Here is a 21,800-nt window from a genome sequence, read left to right on the forward strand (position 1 = left end):
AGTTAATGGTAATGGAAGCAGACGACAATATTGACAGCTAATAGGCACAGTTCTCTGCAGCTGAGAGTGCAAGTCCAGAAGGCTGTGTTGCCTATTATTTTAAGCCTTACTCTTTATGATCATTATTGTCTAGCCATTCCCCTGTGCTTAATTCTCTTATCAGTTCTGGCTCTTTTCCCATGACTGGATCCAGTGCTGATTCTTGTCATGTACGGTGTATCACATATTAGTAAGAAAGGAATCTTAAACAGATTGTAAAAACCCCATTCCCCCTTCTTGCCAATTTGTTTGGGGTAATTAAAATCATCTAGGATTATTATTCTATATCGTTTACTCATTTTATATATTTGTTTGCATTTTTCTTCTTCCACTTCCCTTCCATTATTAGGTAGTTTGTAAATCACCCCCATTAACAATCTACGCATCCTTCAATTCAATTTATATAGATTTGGTTTTCATTGTTATGTTAGTTATGGCCCTTTTTTCTAGAGTACTATCTCCTCAATAATCAAAGCCTGAAGGATTACAATTTTTCTATTCTCCTCCACCATTGATTTTCTGTTCTATGGTGCAACGGTTAGCATTCTGGCCACCCTGCCTTCATCTGTATCCTCACAGGTAGCAAGTATATTATACCTGGAGTCAGCAGGATTAATCTCATGATACTTTTACATCATTGCTCCAGCACACAAATGTGTCACTTTGGTAGCGATGAACAGAATCTGTCACTGTGCTCCATATGCAATCTAACTGACGTAAACACACAGTATGATCACTACTTTGACATCTTACATTCTGTTTCAGTTATTCAGTTCAACATCACATTAGACTTGCCTTTTGCAGGTTTGCATTTTACTAGACTCAAGGAGAACAAAGCCATAAGATTCACAGGTCTCTAACTTCATCCTAAAATACTTCTGCACTGTAAACTAACGTATGTCATCAACTTTCCTTCAGATGTGTAGCTATCTGCATTAACTTTGTAATATTTCTAATTGTGAGCTGCATCCTAGTTTTGCATTTCCCTCAAATGTAACCAAGTAATTAAATTTAAATTACATGATATGAAATTATATAAAACTCCAGGGAACACCATTATGTCGCATTCAAAATGTTATAAATTGGCTTAAATTATTCAAGCTCTGCAAACATTTAGCCAGGTCCCTCTTGAATTCATTATCCATCCCACTGCATTCCCAGATGACTATTCCATATATTCACCATCCTCTGAATAAAACTGTAAAATGTGAACTAACTGTTCACTTTCTTTCTTTTAAACTTCTGCCTATACCTCCTCGATGCACTGTGGCCATAAGATTGGCTCCAAGGCTGGTAAACACCACACAGTATCCTTATATACAGGCTGCATGGTAGCACAGTGGTCAACTCCACTGCCTCACAGCGCCAAGGACACAGGTTTAATTCTCAGCTTGAGTCACTGTCCATGTGGAGTCTGCACATTCTCCTTGTGTTTGCGTGGATTTCCTCTGGGTGCTCCGGTTTCCTCCCAGTCCAAAAGACGTGCTTGTTAGGTGCATTGGCCATACTAAATTCTCCCTCAGTGTGCCTGAACAGGCCCCAGAATGTGGCGACTAGGGTGTTCTCACAGTAACTTCATTGCAGTGTTAACATAAGCCTACTTGTGACACTAATAAGCAAATTATACACTTTACAACCATTTGCTTTTGCTGAAAAGCAACCTCTCTTTTTTGGGTTTGTTAACCATATCCACCTCCGAAGACAATTCACTTCTTAGTCGCCAGCTCAGTCATTAAAATTTAAGTATACAGCACACTAATTTTTCTTCTGCTGATTTTCGAGTCTAAACGCCTATGAAATAATTCAGATTCTATAAACTTCAGTAGTTCACGATGTTTCATTAGCCCATCTCTTTTCCCCACACAAATTGTAAACAGTCCCATGTGTCCTCTGCTAGAGAGTCAGGATCCTCACTCCACTACACATCTTAGGATGATGGTGTCATTAACACCAGCATTTCTTGTCCACCTCTAATTTCCTGAGAAAATGCTGGGGGTAGGTCATCTTGTATAACTAGGTCAATGAATTGGGCTAATTCCCCAGATGGCTCAGTGGACAAACTCAGTATGGAGTAGTTACTCAGGACCTCATTCTACACTGAATTTGTCCACTGAGCCACGCAAACACTATAGGACTCTCAGGTTTGATTCTGCTCTCTGCAGCTTAGCCACAATACACCAAGGAGGTAAAATAAATGTTGCTGAATATGATGTAACAGCCCCTGGAACTTGGCTGCAAGGACTGACAGAATGGTATTCCCGGCACTCAGGAGAATCAAGGCGAAGGGCCAACAAGGCAGGGTAAACTAGTCTACCTGACTGTGGAGGGGATCGGGGGGGGGGTGGGGGGGAAGCTAGCAAAAGCCTATGTTTTAAAACAATAATAACTACAGCCCAGGGAAATAGTCAGTATGGCAATTAAACACAAACTGAGGAAACACAAACTCAAACTTTTAACTTATCCATGTTGACTCAAGTTGGTGCATTAGTAATAAAATGTATAAGTTTGCGTGAACACTTACGGTACAATATAGAGAGGGTGGGGGGGGGGGAAGGATATTGAAGAGGGGACACTGGTCTCTGTGGGTTTGTTAATACACTCGGGCCAAATCAAATCAAATCAAAACCAAACACACACACTCCAACTCCAGACAGATACACAGGGGAACTCAGCTGTGTTATTACCGCTCTCTGTTGGAGGTGGAGAGCACACACTGTCCTGATGGCCGGCCGGCCGCCTGCCTCCCTCTTGTCCTCTCAGCTCCCCGAGCCCCGCTCGCGCTCAGCCGCCTGTCACTCAGCCTCGCGCCGCTCCGGCCCGCGAGATCAGAGCGAGGCTTCCCGCGCTCCTTCCAGCCCGCGGCCGGGCACCATCCGCAAAGAGCCACTGGCCGCGCCAAGAGCAGACTCCCTCGCTCCCCTCCCACTCCTCCCCTTCGCCGCTCTCCGAGAGACAGCGCTTAGCACTCCACCCGCAGCGACATCTGCAGGTCGTACCCAAGCTCCGCCCGCAGCGACACCTGCAGCGGTGCTCCTCGGGCCCCGCCCCCCCGCTCCGGAAGAGCGCTCAGCACTCCGCCCGCAGCGACACCTGCAGGCTTTCCCGTGGAACCGCAGGGAGAAGCCGGCATTGCGGAGGGAGGGCAGTGAGCCCGGGGGCAAGCTGAACCACGTGATCTCGCACCAGTGGTTCCCCGGCCTGTCCGTCAAACTGACGCCCACCGCCCCGCCCCGTTCCTACAACAAATTGCAGTTCACTAGCTCTAGTCTTTCCCAATTGCCTTCATGAAAAGTCTTGTCAAGCCGTCCCCTATTCTCTCTCACCAGTACTTTCTTATAACTAACATAAGCAGCACGTTGGCATAGGGGTTAGCACTGCTGCCTCGTAGTGCCAGGGACCTGGGTTCAATTCCAACCTTGAGTCACTGTGGAGTTTGCATGTTCTCCCAGTGAGTGGGTTTCCTCCGGCTTCATCCCACAGTGTAAAGATATGCTGGTTAGTTTGATTGGCCTCACTAATATTACCATTAGTGTCAGAAGGATTAATCAGAGTAAATATGTAGGGTTACAGGAATAGAGTCTGGGTTGAATTGTTCTCGGTGCAAATTTGATGGGCTGAATGGGCACTCTAGGGATTCTAATACAAAACAAAAGGATTTTTTGCCCTAGTTTGCTTGTAGCAATGACCAAGTCGTCATCCTTTAATTCCTGGAGACTCCAGGAATTCTCCAGGACAATCTCTTAAATGGAAAGGGAGGGAGATCAGTTTGGGGTGAAATAATCATAGTTCCATGTATTTAAGTACATTTGTATTGCATTTACCAGTCAAAATTTGTATTCCTAACTTTCGGACAAATTTACAGATTTTGCAAATAGTGAGGCTGAAGGTGATGCTGGATAAGTACACAAAGAGAAAACCATAGGATTAGATGAAGAAGGTTTGAGTGAGGAAGGTGGAACATAATCACCAACGTGAGCCAGGTGAACCGAAGAAGATGTTTCAGTACTGCAGCTGCAATGTAATATAGTTGACAATTCTGCTATTTGAATGATTGTTAATTAAACTGTACCCGGAAATAAAAGTTCACAGTGGCGTTTTGAAAAATACACTTGATTTAAAAATAAATATGCGATCTTGATTAATATTTCTATTGATATGATGGTGAAGACCTCATGGTCAACATGATCCTCTCAATCTCATTTTGATTGGCTTTTGGGGTCAGAGAGGAATTTCACAGATATATTCCTGAATTAGTTAAGAGATTAAATTTTATTTTTGCCCATCTCAATACATTATGTGATTAAGTAAAGCAAAATTCCAAATGACGATAGGCTTGCTCTCTTCAAGGGGGAGAGCTAATTGATGATGATTTTATCATGAAGATCACTACATTTCAGGCAAGGACAAGGTTGAGAAGGCAGGCCTTAATGAATAACCTGAGCCAGTACTGGAATTGAACCAGCTATCCATCCAACTGAGCTAACCAGCTCACACTATGAAACTGCTGTTTGATAGGATACTGGGTTATAATGCATAGTTGCAACAGGATTCAATTTTGTTTTAACATTCTTTCATAGGATGTGGGCACTGTGGGTTTGGCTAGCATTGACTTCCCATCCCCTAATTGTCCTTGAGAAGATGGTCGTAATCTACCTTCTTGAACCTCTGCAGTCCACATGGTGCAGATGCACCCCCAGCGCTGTAAGGAAGGGATCCAGTGATAGTGAAGGTGATATATTTCCCAAGTCAGGCTGGTGTGTGGCTTGGAGGGAAGCTTGAAGGTGGTGGTGTCCCCATTCATCTACTGCCCTTGTCCTTCTAGGTGATGGATCACAAACTCATTTAAAGATAAAGGTTAGTAGTTTTCCATAGACTCCCTGCAGTGCAGAAGCACCTTACCTATCCTCTTAATCCCCCACATTTATTCCACTAATCCCCCTAACCTACACATCTTGGAACAACTATGATAAATTTAGCTTGGCCGATCCACCTAACCTGCACATCTTTGGATTTTGGGAGGAAACTGGAGTACCCAGAGGAAGCCCACACAGATACAGGGAGAATGTGCAAACTCTACACAGACCAAATTCCCAAGGCTGGAATCGAACGTGGGGCTCTGGCACTGTGAGGCAGCAGCATTAACTACTGTGCATCAAATTAGTATATAGCAGGATATCTGTAAACGAAGATTTGATGTGGAACATCTGTTGGTTCTAAGTCAGACAGCAAGTTAACATTTAAGAATAGGTAGGAGAGATAATTGGAGGAAAGGGCAATAAGGGATACGAGAACAGGGTGAGCACAGTGTTGGAGGCCATTAAACAAAATACCTGTAAGGATGAAACTGAATTACCCCAATGTTATCAAACGAAAAGAGAAACTGTTAAGGCAAATGCCATGGCAGCCACCACAAATACAAAACAAACAATAATTATGCACAATGCAACAACATACATATATAATTATTAAACCATTATGTATATCATCAATTCCCTCAATACCCTCTAGTACCATATGGTTATGGAAGGCATTGGGCAAAACAGTAGACACAGCATGTTCTCTCTCCAGTGATAATGCCAAGGAAGAGGCAGGCAGTCAGACCAGCTACCCTGTAGCCTCCCTGCTACCATCATGAGTCCCATTTATCTTGAACCTATAAAGTGCCATTGTGGCCAATGAGAAATTCCACCCACAGGCTGGGACTAAGTTTGGGCAGGATCACTCCACATTCAAATTCTCAAAGGAATAGGACTCCTATCTGTAAGGAGGAAAGAACAATTGGGTCAAACTGACTGCTTTTCTGTTTTGTCATTGCAATGTAATTCTTGGCATTTTGGAAGTTTCCCTATAGTTTATTTATTCATGTCACAAGTAGGCTTACACTAACACTGCAACTAAATTACTGTGATCTGGCATCTGTTCGGGTACACAGAGGTGAATTTAACATGACCATAAGAACATAAGAACATAAGAAATAGGAGCAGGAGTAGGCCATCTAGCCCTTCGAGCCTGCGCCGCCATTCAATAAGATCATGGCTGATCTGTCGCTGCTCAGTTCCACTTTCCCGCCCTCTCCCCATAACCCTTAATCCCCTCTCTTATCAAAAACCCATCAACCCGCGTCTTAAAAATATTTAGCGAGGCAGCCTCCACCACTTCAACGGGCAGAGAATTCCAGAGATTCACCACCCTTTTAGTGAAGAAGTTCCTCCTCAACTCCATTCTAAACCGCCCCCCTTTTATCTTGAGGCTGTGCCCCCTAGTCCTACTGTCTTTTTTGAGCGGGAAGAGTCTCTCCACCTCTATCCTATCCATCAATGCACCTAACCTGCACATCTTTTAGACTGTGGGAGGAAACTGGAGCACCACGAAGAAACCCACGCAGACATGGGAGAACATGCAGACTCCACATAGACAGTAACCCAAGCTGGCAATTGAACCCTGGTCCCTGGCACTGTGAGGCAGCAGTGCTAACCACTTTGCCACCATGCCACCCTGTCTTCCAATGGGAAAAGTTTGCAGGAGATGCACAATGAGTGCTGGAACAGTGAGTAAATTTAAGGAGGAGTTAGACAGATTTTTAATTGGTAATGGAGAGAAGGCAGGGATGAGGAGCACTTCAGCCATGATCGAATGGCAGAGTGGACTCAATGGGCCAAATGGCCTAACTCTGCTCCTATATCTTATAAACTTATGAGTGTGGTCCTTGGCCATATTAATAAAAATGTTCAATTGATTCTTTGCATGTTCTATAAAAGGCATTGCCTCCTACCTTTCAAAAATACTTTGCACTCCCTTATTGTACTTTTTATTTTGGCCACTATTCCATGCTGTGATATTTCAGCTAAGCAAACTATGATTTGAATTTTCTGAAGTGTTATTGTTTCATATGGAAAGTTTTTAAAATAAAAAGGTGTTTAAAAAAACATATTTTATAAAGGGAGATTTCCTTCTGGATGTTGTCTCTCACACATGTTTAGATTTTTTCAGTGTTTAGTGACAATTTGAGGGTTTTGTTTTGTATTTGCAAATCGAGTGCAAAACAAAGTTTATTAAAAATCAATTTAAAATATAATATCTGCAGCCTTTTTAAAGTGCTACACAGTGATACGTGTGAATGAGTTGCACACACATAAAAGCAAAACATTGCCTGTTTCAATTACTTTGTTTGCTCTTGCCAATTGTGTCACAAAATCCAAACATATATACTTTATTTATAACATTTCTGAAAGTAACATTACAAAATAGTTCAAATTGTCATGACAGGAAACTGTGATGATATTGACATTCTCTACAGAGATCAAGACTCATGCTGATGTGCTTCATACAGGAATGAGAACATTACCAATTGTGTCATTTTTTTTGGAAAAATATACTTTATTCATATAAAATCTAAAGATATATTACAAAACGTTTCAGATTGTTGTAACAGTCAAGTGCAAAGATATTGACATTCTCTACCGAGATCAAAATGCATGCTGAGAGTCATGCTTCAACATTGTGATGAGAACATTATCAACTGTACTAATTTTTTCTTGCAAAAATGTACTTTATAACAAATTTAAAGGTATATTACAAAGCATTTCAGATTGTTGTAAAAGATAGCATTGAATCTTTTCTACATAGATCGAGATGCATGCTGAAATGCATTCTTTCAACATTGTAATGAGATCATTACCAACTGTGCTAACCTTTTTTGCAAAAATCCACTTTATTTATATAAAATCTAAAGGTACATTACAAAACATTTCATATTGTTATAACAGGAAAAAACAATGATACTAATATTCCCTCCAGGGACTAATTTGCATTCTGAGGTGCAGTTCAGTAATGAAATCTTTGCACACATTTCAATACTTTTTTTCACAGGGAGCAGGGTCCTGGTCAGATCATATGCAAAGGCAGCTGAGGCAGTGTAGTTGCTCTGGGGGCAGGGGGAGGGTTATTCGGCTTTAAATGTGCATGTGCCCCGGAAGTGCTCAGCTCAGTCTCTTCCACGTGTGGATGTGTTGCAGTTAGAGCAGGAGCCGGAGCTGTGGGACATGCTGCTGGTTGTTTAACTTTCTTCCTTCTCCCGTTCGTGCACACTGTGCTTGGCAGCTGGTTTCCTCGGGATGGAGAGCTCGCACTTTCAGCTCTCCTCACTGGCACTAATCGCCAAGCTGAACGACAGGAGCCGCGGCGAGCTGAGCAAGTTCCTGACCAGGCAGGTGAGTGAACCACAGCCTGGCCCAAGGCTGAGGGGAGAGGAGGGCACAGCTCCTTTCAAACAGGACACTGCCAATTCCTCCCCTTTTACACTCCTAATTTTTTTTGCAGAGAAATACTTTATTCATGTAAAATCTAAGGATGCTTTTCAGATTATTCCCTGTTATAACGTTGACATTCTCTACAGAGATCAAGATGCTTGCTTCATCTTTCCTGACACGACATACTCCAGCCTTTTTCAGATGGACAAATGTTGTAATTTGTCCCTTGCAGCTGATTGATAAGTTATTTGCCCGCATTCAATGGTTGCAAAAATAAATATAGCGCTGCTGTGGCTTGTGCACTTTCATTCCCATTCCCTTCACATTACTACAGAAGGGGAGATGTCAAGGTTGCCACTCAGGTTGGGTTATTGGTTTTACATTTAACCTGTGGCGTTTTGCCTCCTGAGTCAGGAATTACTGTTTTATGTCAGGATCACTAAAGTTAAATTTCACTATTATTATCTAGCTGCTTTTTGTTGGTGCCTGAATTCCACATGGCATCATTCATCTGTGAAAATTATATGAAAATGTGGCTTGCGTTTTTTTTAGTTCATTTTATGGAATGTGGGCTTCACTGGCTATATCAGCAATTGTTATCCATTCCTAATTGCCCTTGAAGGTGGTGATGAGCTGCCTCCTTGTACTGCTACTGTCCATGTGGTTAGATCACCCACACAGCTGTTTAGGAGGGAGTCCTTGGATTTTGACCCACTGACAGTGAAGGAACGGCAGTATATTTTCAAGTCAGGATCTTGAGTGACTTGAAGGGGAACCTGTTGTTGGTGGTGTTCCTAGGTAACTGCTGACCTTGTCCTAGATGGTTGCAGTTGTGGGTTTGGAAGTTGCTGTCTGAGCCTTGGTGAGTTCCTGCAGTACATTTTGTAGATGGTACACACTGCTGTATGTTGGTAGTGCAGGAACCAAAGATGATGTTGGAGTGAGGTGACTTCTTGCAAGCTGTGCCCACTGTACCTTCTAATTCTATCTTTTACTCTTGTTCTGTGTTTTTATATTCTGCCCTCTCTTGTTTCCTTCTCTATGAACACTATGCTTTGTCTGTATAGCGTGTAAGAAATATTACTTTTCACTGTATATTAATACATGTGACAGTAATAAATCAAATATTTGTGGAGGGGGTTCCAATTGGGTGGACTACTTTGTCCTGGATGGTGTTAAGCTTCTTGAGTGTTGTTGGAGCTGAACTCATCCAGGCAAATGGAGAGTATTCCATCATACTCCTGACTTGTGCCTTGTAAATGGTGGACAAGCTTTGGGGAGTCAGGAGGTGATTTACTTGTTGCAGGATTCGAACATAAGTTGGCACACCATCGAGGGCCAAAGGGCTTGTAATGTTCTGTGTTCTATGATTCCTAGCCTCTGACCTGCTCTGGTAACCAATGGCTAGTCCAGTTCAGTTTCTGGTGAGTTGGGTTTCTGGTCAATGGTAACCCCCAGGATGTTGCTAATCAGTTTTACCATTGAATGTTGACGGTTTGATCCTCCTCTTGCTGGAGGTGGTCATTGCCTGGCACTTGTGTGGTGCGAATGTTATTTGCCACTTGTCAGCCCAAGCCTGGATATTGTCCAGGTCTCACTGCACTTGGACTACTTTAGTATCTGAGCAGTTACAAATGGTGTCGAGCATTGTGCAATCATTAGCAAACATCCCCAGTTCTGACTTTCTGGTGGATGGGAGGTCATTGATAAAGCAGTTGAAGATGTTTGGACCTAGGTCACTACCCTGAGGAACTCCTGCAGTGATGTTCCTGGAGTTGAGATGATTGACTTGCTGATTTATTCCTTGATCTGCATATTTAATAGTTTTTTTTTAAAAGTAAGGGATCTTGATGCAGGATAGTGTAGAATTTTTTTTATTTATAGGTAAATATCTGGTAATTAGTGCTGGGAAGTGGATTTCTTTTGCAGTGGAGGGATTATGGAAGTTAAATTGCAGAAGGAGGCTATTTGACCCTTGATGTCTGTGCTGATACTCTACAGGAGCAACTTGCCAGCTGCCATTCCCTATCTTTCCCCTGTAGCTCCATGTTCTTTTTACCTTCACGTTATTATGCTATTCTCTTTTGAAAGCTGATGGAGTTTGCCTCCATCACACCCTCAGTTCCACATCCTGACTCCTCATTGCCTTTTTTTTTAAATGCTTTTCCTCATGTTGTCTCTAGTTGTTTTGGCAATGCCCAATCCAGGCCTTCTGGTTTTCTACCTCTATGCCAATAGAAACAGTTTCTCTTAAAGTTTGTTTATTAGTCACAAGTAGGCTTACATAAACACTGCAATGAAGTTATTCTGAAAATCCCCTAGTCGTCAAACTCCGCCTGTTCGGTTACACTGAGGAAGAATTTAGCATAGCCAATGCACCTAACCTGCACGTCTTTCAGACTGAGAGGAATCCGGAGCACCTGGAGGAGACCCATCACGTGGGAGAACGTGCAAACTCCACACAGTGATCCAAGCTGGGAATTGATCCCTGGTACTGTGAGGCAACAGTGCTAAACGCTGTGCTACCCCACTCTACCCTAACCAGACCCTCATGATTTTAAATACCCTTCTTTACTTTCCCTCCCATAAGGAAAACAGTCCCAACTTCTCAAATCTATGTATGTAACCAAATTTACTTACCAGGAAGTATTTTCTGTACTTTCTCTAATGCTGTCTCATCCTTTCCAAAGTGGGGTGCCTAGAACTGGATGTAATATTGCAGTTGAGACTGAATCAGTGTTTTACACAAGTTTACCATCTCTTCAAAGGAAAGTCTTATCAGACTTGAAATGTTAACTGTTTCTCTCGCCACAGATTCTGCCAGAAACCTGCTGAGTTTTCCCAGCACTTTTTGTATTTCAGATCTCTGGTATCTGCTGTATTTTGCTTTTGTTTTTGTAAAAATGTCATTGCTTTTGTAATCCATACCTGTGTTAGTAAAGCCTATGATCCCAATGCCTTATTAACCAATGTCTCAACTGCGCTGTCACCGTCAATAATCTGTCCGCTATACCTCTGGTTCTTTCACATTCCATCCTTTTTTTATATTGCTTCTGCTCATTCTTCCCACCAAAATTAATCATTTCACACTCCTCTGCATTAAATTTCACCTGCTGCCTGTCCCGCCACAATGCCCAGCGACTGACATCCTGAAGTCTGTTGCTGTCCTCACAGTTCACGATTCTTCCAGGTGTTGTCATGTGCAAATTTTTAAGATTGTGCACTGCGCACTCAAATCTAGAGTCACTAATATGGATCAAGAAAAGCAGTAGTTCCTAATTCTGATCCCTGGGGAATCTCAATGTATCCTTACTTCAGCCTGAAATATAGCTGCTCACCACCATTGTTCCCTGTCACTTAGCCAGCTTTGGATCCATGCTGCTGTTGTCCCTTTATTACATGGGCTTCAACATTGCTGAGAAGCCTGTTACGTAAAACTTTACTGAACACCTTTTGGATGTCCATGTACACCACAGCAACCATTACTGTTATGTCATTGAAAATCTTAAGCAAGTTTGTTAATTACTATTTACCTTTATCAACTTTGGGGGAGTCGGTTAGCTCAGTTCACTGGACAGCTGGTTCCCGAAGCAGTGTGATGCTAACTGCATGGGTTCAATCCCTATACAAGCTGAGGTTATTCATGAAGGCCCCACCTTCTCAATCTTGTCCCGTGTCCAAGGTGTGGTGATCCTCGGGTTAAATCGCCACCAGTCAGCTCTTCCCCCTCAGAGGGGAGAGCAGCCTCTGGACATGTGGCACTGTGGTAATGTTACCTTACTTTACCTTGTCGACTTTTAAGGACAGCCAGCCATCTGATGGCTCCTGGGTTAGCCTGATAAGTTGGCAAGATGACTAGAATGTGATGTGGAATGATGTCAACTGCGCAGGTTGATAACTGTACCAGTTGTGGTAGTTCATGCAGCCTTTGCTTCCTGACATTGCCCCATGCTCACAAGGTGGTGCCCCGCAAGCAATATAACCAATTGTCTCTGAGAGAGAGATGCCGATGAACCTTTGTGGACTATGGCTCATTATCTTACAGAATCTCTAGGTTACTATTGCAGGTGGTCCTGGGCTTTTTTGATTTGATTTATTATTGTCACACGTATTGGGATACAGTGAAAAGTATTGTTTCTTGTGTGCTATACAGACAAAGCATACCATTCATAGAGTATATAGGGAAGAAGAAAAGCAGAGGGTGCAGAATATAATAGTCATTGCTAGGGTGTAGAGAAAGATCAACTTAATATATGGTAAGTTCGTTCAAAAGTCTGATGGCAGCAGGGAAGAAGCCGTTTGAGTCAGCTCTACCTGAGCTCAGACTTTTGTATCCTTTTTCCCTGATGGAAGAAGGTGGAAGGGAGTGTGTCCAGGGTCCGTGGGGTCCTTGGTTATACTGGCTGCTTGTCTGTCTACTGCCTCAGAGTCAATGGATGGGAGGCTGGTTTGGGTATTGGACTGGGCTACATTTGCAAATAAAAAATTTGCCCCAAGGCAGGAATTTGAAAGAATGCCAAGGGGAATAGGGACAATTCTTTGGTCTGATGTTACTGTGTTGTGGGAATGGGATTTGGCAGAAGTGAGGGTTGGACTCCTGATGATTCCTTGATATCTGTCCAGAAAGGGAGAGAACGATTAAAATGGGGTAAAATTTGGGTGCAACCTCTACTGACGTTAAGTTTTTTTTCCTCTTGCTGATTCCCGGGGTAGTGATGGGAATTTGAATTTGAACGAAACTTGGTTTTGTGGAAAAGGGATTTCAAGGCCAGCTTCTTCAAACATTGAAGGTAGCATCTTAAGTTGGAGGCCATTTTTAAACAAAACAACACCAATAGAATTCTAGGCCTGATTACATCATAGAATTTAAATGCCAAATAATGACAAGCCTTTAAAATTCTAATATCTTAAAATAGGTTCCATTATCTATGGGATAATGAGACATTAGAGAAGTTACAAGACGTTTGTTTAGCTGTCAAATATGAAAAAATGTTGAAAAATTCAGGCTCTGTAGTTTAAAGGATCCATTGTATAGCAGCATATAATCGGTTAAAACCGTGGAAGGATAGAAACAGTAGTTGGGGATCTGAGAATTAAGGGCCGTGAGTGGAAGATTTAGAAGAGGGTAGGTGGAACTCCTTCAAGAGATTGAGGCATTTACTTAAGAGTTGGGAACTGAAACAGAAAATGTACTCAGGTCTTATGGGATAGGTGGAAGATCTATTGTAATTACCATCAAGAGTATTTCTAATCAAAATATTGGTGATATTTAATTTTTTATTATGCAGTTGATGATACTTCTCTTTTTTTTTTCCCCCCCCCCCCGCTATCTCTGTAGATTTGGACCGAGCAGGATCGCCAATGTATCCTTAACGCTTTAGCCCAGTTACTGTTGGATAAAGAATGCACACTGCTGATCGGACGCCACCTCAGGCCTTTGCTACTGGATCTTCTTGAACGCAATGTTCAGACAATTAAAGGAGCCGTATTCAACCATGATCTCCATGAGAGACTGTGTGTGGCGATGAGCAAACTCATTGATATTAGCCCTGATGTTGTTTTGTAAGTGATTCCTGCTGTTACCTGAAAACTTCGAGACCCTAGCTGTTTGGGTTGCTGTTTTTTTTTTAGAATCAGATCACACATTAACGTGACATGCGAATAGCTGAGTTCTGGCGAACAAAATTACGGACCACCTGGCTGAATTAACATTTTTTCCTTCTCCCTAATTTTCCATTTTGTTTTCTACGGATAGTGTAGGGTGATTACAGGGGCCCTTGTTGTCCTCTAGTACAACACATGTGGTCGTTCTTTTATGTGCCTCCACAATGAGGAATGACCAGACCTTCACATATCAAGGCCTTTGTTGGAACCTATCCTGGCCTTTGGAGATTCCCATGTGCATGCATTTGCAAAGGCAATCATTGGCACAACTTGCAGTGAGATTCCAATGCAGATTCTTGTGCAATTCCTGCTCTTGGTATACTTTGACTCAACTGTATACTAATATTCAAGCATATACAAGCCCAGTACCTGGAAAAACTACTTTTTCATCTCTGCATTTTATTGTCTTGTAGATTTAGGCACTTAATTTTGAATTGTGGATAGAAATATCTGCCTGCGCGTCAAATGACGGTAGAAGAAGGCAAGCTGTCAGTGATGAACAAACCAATGTGTTTTTGTGTCTGTTATTATTCAAGGTTTTCAAAAGAATATTTCTTGCAATTTGGGAGTTACTGCTATGAGACCAGCATTTATTACCCATCCCTATTTGCCCTTGAGAAGGTGATAGTGAACCGCCATGACCTGTTCCAACTGAAATGAATCACAGAATCCCTACAGTGTAGGAGGAGGCCATTCAGCCCATTGATTCTGTACCAATCACAGTCCCACCCAGGCCCCATTCCTGTAACCCCACATATTTACCCTGATGCTAGGGTCAATTTAGCATAATCAATCAACCTAACCCACACCGTTGGATTGTGGGAGGAAACCCATGCAGACAGGGAGAGAATGTGCAAACTCCACATAGACAGTGACCGCAGGCCGGATTTGAATCCGGGTCCCTGGTGCTTAAGGCAGCAGTGTCACCATGTCACCCTACCACTGTGCCAGCATGCTGCCCATGGACAGTGGAGACAGTAAAGCAATTAATGGGAGAAGCAGGCTCTATAAACCTCTCCATTCCTAGTGATAGTGGATCCCAGCGCTTGAGTATCAAGACAAGGCTGAAGTATTTTCAACCATGCTCTGCTTCATATGAGGTTCTCAACATCACAGAAGTTGGTCCCCAGCCAATTTGATTCACTTTGTGTTATCGCAAAACATCTGAACATGCTGACTACAGTAAGAGCTGTGAGAACAAGCAAACAAGAGTGATGAAAGTATATTTTAGGTTGGCCATGTCTTCCAATCAACTTGGCATTTGCCTAAAAAAGTGGAGAAATTGCCTAAGAATGTCAAGCCCATCCCGAGAGTGTAGAAGAAGGCCATTCAGCCCATCGAGTCTATGCTGACAGCATCCCATTCAGACTCCATCCCCATAACCCCCACACTTACCCTGTTGATCCCCCTAACCAACACATCCTGGGACATGAAGGGACAATCAGCATGGCCAATCCACCTAACCTGCACATCTAGCCAACTACTTACTGCACTGTCAGCCTAATGGTGCTCATCAGCAGAGTGAAAGGTTGACTGTTATCAAGCAGTACTTGATCAGCAGTACCTGTTCAATGGCATTCTGGTTTCATCAGGTCCAGTCTCCTCTCTCTGGTCAAGTGTCATGGAAGGTTGTAACCATAGAATCTCTACAGTGTAGGAGGAGGCCATTTGGTCCATCAAGCCTGCACCAACAATAATCTCACTCAGGCCCCATCGCCGAACCCCAAGTATTTTACCCACTCATCCTCCTGACACTAAGGGACAATTTAGAATGGGCAGTCAACCTGAGCTGTACATCTTGTGGTTGTTTGGGTCAATCATCTCAGCTCCAGAGACATCACTGCAAGAGATTCTCAGGGTAGTGACCTAGGCCCAACCATCTTAAGCTGCTTCATCAATGACTGTTCCTTTATCATACGGTCAGATTTTGGGATGTTTGCTGATGATTGCACAATGTTCAGTGCTATTCATGATTTCTCAGAAAATGAAATGGTCTCTGGCTGAATACAGCAAAGCCTGTATAACATTAGGGCTTGAGCTGATAAATGGCAAAAACGCTTGTGTCAATGATCTTCAACAAGAGAGAATCTAACTATCCTGGTCAGTGACATTACCGTGATTGAACCTCTGCACCATTAATATCCTGATGGTCACAGTTGACCAGAAATTGAACTGGACCAGCCATTAAAATACTGTGGCTACAAGAGCAGGTCAGAGGCTGGAAACTCTGAGCCAAGCCACTAGCCTGACTTCCAAAGCCGTTCCTGCAGCTATAAGGCACAAGTTGAGTGTGATGGAATACTTCCTACTTGTTTGCGAAGTGCAGTTCCAAAAACATTCAAGAAACTTGACACCTTCCAGGACAAAGCAGCTGCTTGGTCAGCACCACATCCATCTGTAAAAATTCACTCCTCCTATCACTGGCATATATGGCTGTGGTGTCTATTGTAGGTAAGATGGGAAGCAGTAACTCAGAGCTTTCTTCACTATCACCATCTAAATCTGTCACCTTCAAGGGCCTGAAGCATGGAGGCAGCAGGCGTATGGGAATGTCACTTGTTCCCAGTTCCTTTCTAAGTTGTAAACCATTGCAACTCAAATATTGCCGTTCTCCTCCCTGTCGTCGGGTCTGAATCTTGGGACTCCCTCCCATACAACATAGGAATACTTTTGCCATACAGAGAACATTGGTTAAGGAGTGTGCTGAGCCACATAAGGGCTAGTAAGGAGAAGCAAGTACTAACACTGCATGTGGTAAAAGTACTCTGAGTTGTTGGATAATGAGTCTCAAGATTTTCTTCGTTATTGAGGGAATAGCAGTAAGAATGGTGTATGACATGGCGGGAAATTGGATATTGGTGGTTTTCCTATGCTTACACTGCCCTAATCCTCTGGAGTGTCTGGCTGTTGTCCAAGTTATAAACATTTCATAGAATGAAGGGGATTTATTTTTGTGTGTTAGACATTTATAATACCTGCAACATGTTTGTCTCCTAAAGATTTGCACTGAGATACTTTAAGGATTCTCCACCAGTATTCCAGAGGCTGTTTTTGGAGAGCTCTGATTCCAGTACAGTCCGATATGGTCGAAGGCGCATGAAACTCCGAGACCTCATGAGTGCAGCTTGCAGGCTCCTGAAGGAAAACTGGATAATGTTCAGTGAATTATGGGATTGGAGTGTATGCATTCCATTGTTGAGAAGCCATGACACCCTGGTCCGCTGGTATGTATAAGATTGTCCGTTAAATGCCTGTGGTTAAGTATTATATTGTGGTTGTAATTAAAATCAGGCTGTTTGAATTATTCAGTAAAATTTGAGTACGCTTAGGCTAAAAATGCCTTGTATCTTGTTTACTTTCCAAATTGAAAATCTTGTTAAATGAATAAGTTTGGAACAGTTAGCCAAATAATTGCAAGCCAAGCCATTTTGAGGCATGGCCCCAAAATAAGGGGGAGCAGATTTAGAACTGAGTTGAGGAGGAACTTCTTCACCCAAAGGGTTGTGAATCTGTGGAATTCCCTGAAGCAGTTGAGGCTACCTCATTGAATGCTTTTAAGGCAGGGATAGATAAAATTTTGAACAGTAAAGGAATTAAGGGCTATGGTGGAGTGGGTGGGTAAGTGGAGCTGAGTCCATGAAAAGATCAGCCATGATCTTATTGAATAATGGAGCAGGCTCGAGGGACCAGATGGCCTACACTTGCTTCTAGTTCTTATGTCTTTAAGAATTGCAGATGTTTTTCAGCAGTGTACTGAGGACATTAGGAATGCAGATTGGTCCAGACAGACAGCTTTTCTGATACGTCATTCAATGAGGTCATGATCCCAGTTAAGTATTCAGAGGATGAGGCAAATATAGGTGGAATATTTCCCTCAAAGAAGGGTGGAAATATCAGACCATTTGTCCTAAGCTTATTTGCCTCAACCTTTGGTATCTGCTTACAGACTGCACTGGGAGATGAGCCAGTAGCATTTTGCAATTAAGGTATGTTGGAGAACCCCTGAGAGGAAAAAAGTCTAAAATCAACTGATTTGCAGGATTTGGTGGTGCAGTTTACGTTATGGTCTTTCACTTCTGAACTTGAGGTTTAAATTTAAACCAGAATGACTAGAAGAATGCCTGCTGGCTGACTATAATCAGTTTTGATACAATTCCTAATGGACGGTAGTCTCACTGTACCTTCCAGTGTGTTCCTCTCTTCCAGAATTCAGCCACACATTGGCAATCTCACTAGTTTGGTGTGAAGAAATGGAAAGTTGTGAAACTTGTGTAACTGTGCATGCTCTTTCTGGACATGATGTCTCCTGGAATGTGAATCTGACTCCAAAAAAAGACAAGTAATCACTTGTTTGTAAAACAGATTTTCAGTCCAATAGCTGTGTCATGCAAGAGACAGATGCCTTCCTTTCTCACCTTAGTATTTGCTTCTGGATAAAATATTAAGTGCGGTGACAAATTTTTCACTCTACTCATCTGTACAAGCAGTGTGACTGCAAATAACTTGGGTTGAAATTATTGACTGCTTATTGCAATTTGATCTTTAGAACATCCTTTTGATGTATTGAAGCCTGTCATGTAACATTCTTTGTAGCTTCTTTGTGAAAGCTATCATATACTTTAGATTTCAAAGTGCGTGATAAATGGGGTTTGCAACAGAAGCAGGGAATATACCTTATGCCTGCAAAACTATATTGTTTTCAAGTTTAAAGTTTATTTGTTAATGTAGCTTGCTTGTGACGCGAATAATGAAGTTACTGTGAAAATCCCCTAATCGCCACACTCCACTCGTCTGGGGACACTAAGGGGCAATTTAGCATGCCAGTGCACCTAACCAGCATGCCTTTCAGTCTGTGGGAGAAAACCGGAGCATCCAGAGGAAATTTATGCAGACACGGAGGAACATGTGGACTCCGCACAAACCCAAGTCTGGAATTGAACCTGGGTACCTGGCGCTATGAGGCAACAGTGTTAACCACTGTGCCACCGTGCTGTCCATCTGGCTCTGCCTGGCTCATTGGTGTTGAACTTCATTCTTGGTCTGTGTGGTTTGAAATGGCTGAGTGCATTTTCCCACCTGAATATACCATTTTCTCTTTCAGGTACACAGCTAGATGTCTTGCTATTGTAACAAACATGAATGATGAACAGAAGAACCATTTCTTCAAGAAGATTCTCACTACAGAAGAACTGACAAATTTTAGACTCCAGTAAGTTACACATACCAAGATTACATCATAAGAACATAAGAACATAAGAAATAGGAGCAGGAGTAGGCCATCTGGCCCTTCGAGCCTGCCCCGCCATTCAATAAGATCATGGCTGATCTGTCGTGGCTCAGTTCCACTTTCCCGCCCTCTCCCCATAACCCTTAATCCCCTCTCTTATCAAAAACCCATCAACCCGCTTCTTAAAAATATTTAGCGAGGCAGCCTCCACCACTTCAACGGGCAGAGAATTCCAGAGATTCACCACCCTTTGAGTGAAGAAGTTCCTCCTCAACTCCGTTCTGAACTGCCCCCCCTTTATCTTGAGGCTGTGCCCCCTAGTCCTACTGTCTTTTTTGAGCGGGAAGAGTCTTTCCACCTCTATCCTATCCATCCCATTCATCATCTTATACGTCTCAATGAGATCTCCCCTCATTCTTCTAAACTCTAACGAGTACAAGCCTAGTTTATTCAGCCTCTCCTCATAGCTCAACCCCCTCAACTCCGGTATCAGCCTAGTAAACCTCCTCTGCACTCCCTCCAAGGCCAAAATATCCTTGCGCAGGTGCGGCGCCCAAAACTGCACACAGTACTCCAGCTGCGGCCTCACCAATGCCCTATACAGCTGCAGCAAGACCTCCCTACTTTTATATTCAATCCCCCTCGCTATGAAGGCCAGCATCCCATTCGCCTTCCTGACCACCTGCTGCACCTGCAGGCTGGGTTTTTGCGACTCATGCACAAGGACCCCGAGGTCCCTCTGCACCGTCGCCTGCTGCAGTTTTTCGCCACGTAAGTAATAGTCCTTCCTACCATTCTTCCTACCAAAGTGGACCACCTCACACTTGCCAACATTAAATTCCATTTGCCATTTCCTGGCCCATTCGCCCAGCCTATCTAGATCCTTCTGCAGACTCTCCACACCCTCCGCACAATTTGCCTTTCCCCCAATCTTGGTGTCATCAGCAAATTTCGACACCCTACACTCGGTTCCCTCCTCCAGATCATCTATATAAATGGTAAATAGCATCAACTGAAGAAAACTTGCTCTAACTGTGTTCTTTCAGTTATTGTGTAAATTGCAACTTGTCATTGCAACTATTATCTTTGCCAATCAATGGTATATTCTATGTAACATAATCCAGCACGATTCACAAATGAAATTGGGTCATGACCATTGGAGAGCCAGCTAGGAACTTGACGGCAAGGGTTTGTGCGTAACGCTGACACATGGGCTATGAGTCTCCCTTTCCTCTGCGCTAATTTGTTAGCACAGCGGGCCGGGAGATTCTCGTGTCGACCGATTTGCACATGCGTTCCCTCAGTGATGGCCAGTTTGGATCCCTGACACTGCCCAAGGGGCAAAGTGTGAATGCCCGGGGGTGTGAAGCGGTGCCACGTGGGTGGGGCCTGATGGGGCAGGGCATGGTGGAGTGATCTGTGGAGGAGTCCAATTGCCACTCTGCAGACAGGTTCGGTGTGGGAAGGAGAGAGGACAGCAATCAGTTGGTGGGGAGGGGGGGGGGGGGGCGGGGGTTGTTTGTCACTGCGGGCGCAGGCTGGAAAGGGGAGGGGCTAGCAATCGGTGTGTCTCAGAGAGCTGGCAATACGGGGATCATGGGGTTGGCAGCGATCGTGAGGCCGGCAGTGTGGGGCCATGGCGCATGCGCCAATCACAGCACTGACGGATCAGTGCACGCGCAGTGGCCCACTCAGCACTATGCTGCCAGCCTCTCCAGCAGGGATAGGTCATGCCCTGCCCACAGATTTATAATGATATACATGCTAGTGACCTCTGCAGTGCACAGAGTGTGGGCACTGCTTCTCTGATCTCCCACTGAAACAAACAGCATGAATTACTCCAGTTTTCATGCAAGTTTGGACACTTCGAATTTTTTGGGAGAATTCCAGTCATGTGATTTGTGACACATGCTCATAAAGAGCAATGTCTCTCCCTGAAAAGTGGGTCAGATATTTTATATTAAATTTTGGAACCATTTTCCAACATGGGCATGTTTCAAACACTGGCAGTGGGAAATAGCACTTAATCCAACTGGTCTCTGGGAAGCATTCTTGTCAGACGCTTCTTGATGAGTTGGTTGGATAATTAGTTAAAGTTTTTATTAATCTAATGCACAAAGAATGATTAAGAATAATGAGGGAGACATTAGAGTAAGAGAAAAAGCTAGCTAGAAATGTAAAACAAAATCTTACTATCTGGTTTTGTAAGTGATTTGGAAAAGGAAACGAGTAAGATGAGATTGGGGAATTAATAATAGGAAACAAGGAAATACCAGAACTGTTGAGCAGGTATTTTTGTATTACATAAGAACATAAGAAATAGGAGCAGGAGTAGGCCTTCGAGCCTGCCCCGCCATTCTATAAGATCATGGCTGATCTGTCGTGGCTCAGTTCCACATTCCCACCCTCTCCCCATAACCCTTAATCCCCTCGCTTATCAAAAACCCATCAACCCGCATCTTAAAAATATTTAGCGAGGCAGCCTCCACCACTTCAACGGGCAGAGAATTCCAGAGATTCACCACCCTTTGAGTGAAGAAGGTCCTCCTCAACTCCGTTCTAAACCACCCCCCCCTTTATCTTGAGGCTGTGCCCCCTAGTCCTACTGTACTTTCTGAGCG

At 43.3% G+C, this 21,800-nt stretch overlaps 2 protein-coding genes across 2 annotated transcripts in view; one reads left to right on the forward strand and one right to left on the reverse strand.

Annotated features, from left to right (window-relative positions):
- The window catches only part of casp8ap2 (caspase 8 associated protein 2), a 36,269-nt gene extending 33,381 nt beyond the window's left edge, over positions 1-2,888 (reverse strand). The window contains exon 1 of the mRNA XM_080192760.1: positions 2,724-2,888. The gene's annotated coding sequence lies outside the window, so the exon portion shown is untranslated. The remainder of the gene's footprint in view (positions 1-2,723) is intronic.
- Positions 2,889-8,040: 5,152 nt separating this feature from the next.
- Positions 8,041-21,800, forward strand: part of mdn1 (midasin AAA ATPase 1) — a 187,776-nt gene continuing 174,016 nt past the window's right edge. Inside the window, exons 1-4 of the mRNA XM_080192761.1 lie at positions 8,041-8,249; positions 13,627-13,850; positions 16,952-17,176; positions 19,054-19,161. Of these exons, the coding sequence (XP_080048887.1) occupies positions 8,154-8,249; positions 13,627-13,850; positions 16,952-17,176; positions 19,054-19,161 (653 nt within the window). The 5' untranslated portion in view covers positions 8,041-8,153. The remainder of the gene's footprint in view (positions 8,250-13,626; positions 13,851-16,951; positions 17,177-19,053; positions 19,162-21,800) is intronic.

This window comes from Carcharhinus amblyrhynchos, chromosome 7, assembly GCF_965287045.1.
Source record: "Carcharhinus amblyrhynchos chromosome 7, sCarAmb.v2.hapA, whole genome shotgun sequence".
Lineage (NCBI taxonomy): Eukaryota > Metazoa > Chordata > Chondrichthyes > Carcharhiniformes > Carcharhinidae > Carcharhinus > Carcharhinus amblyrhynchos.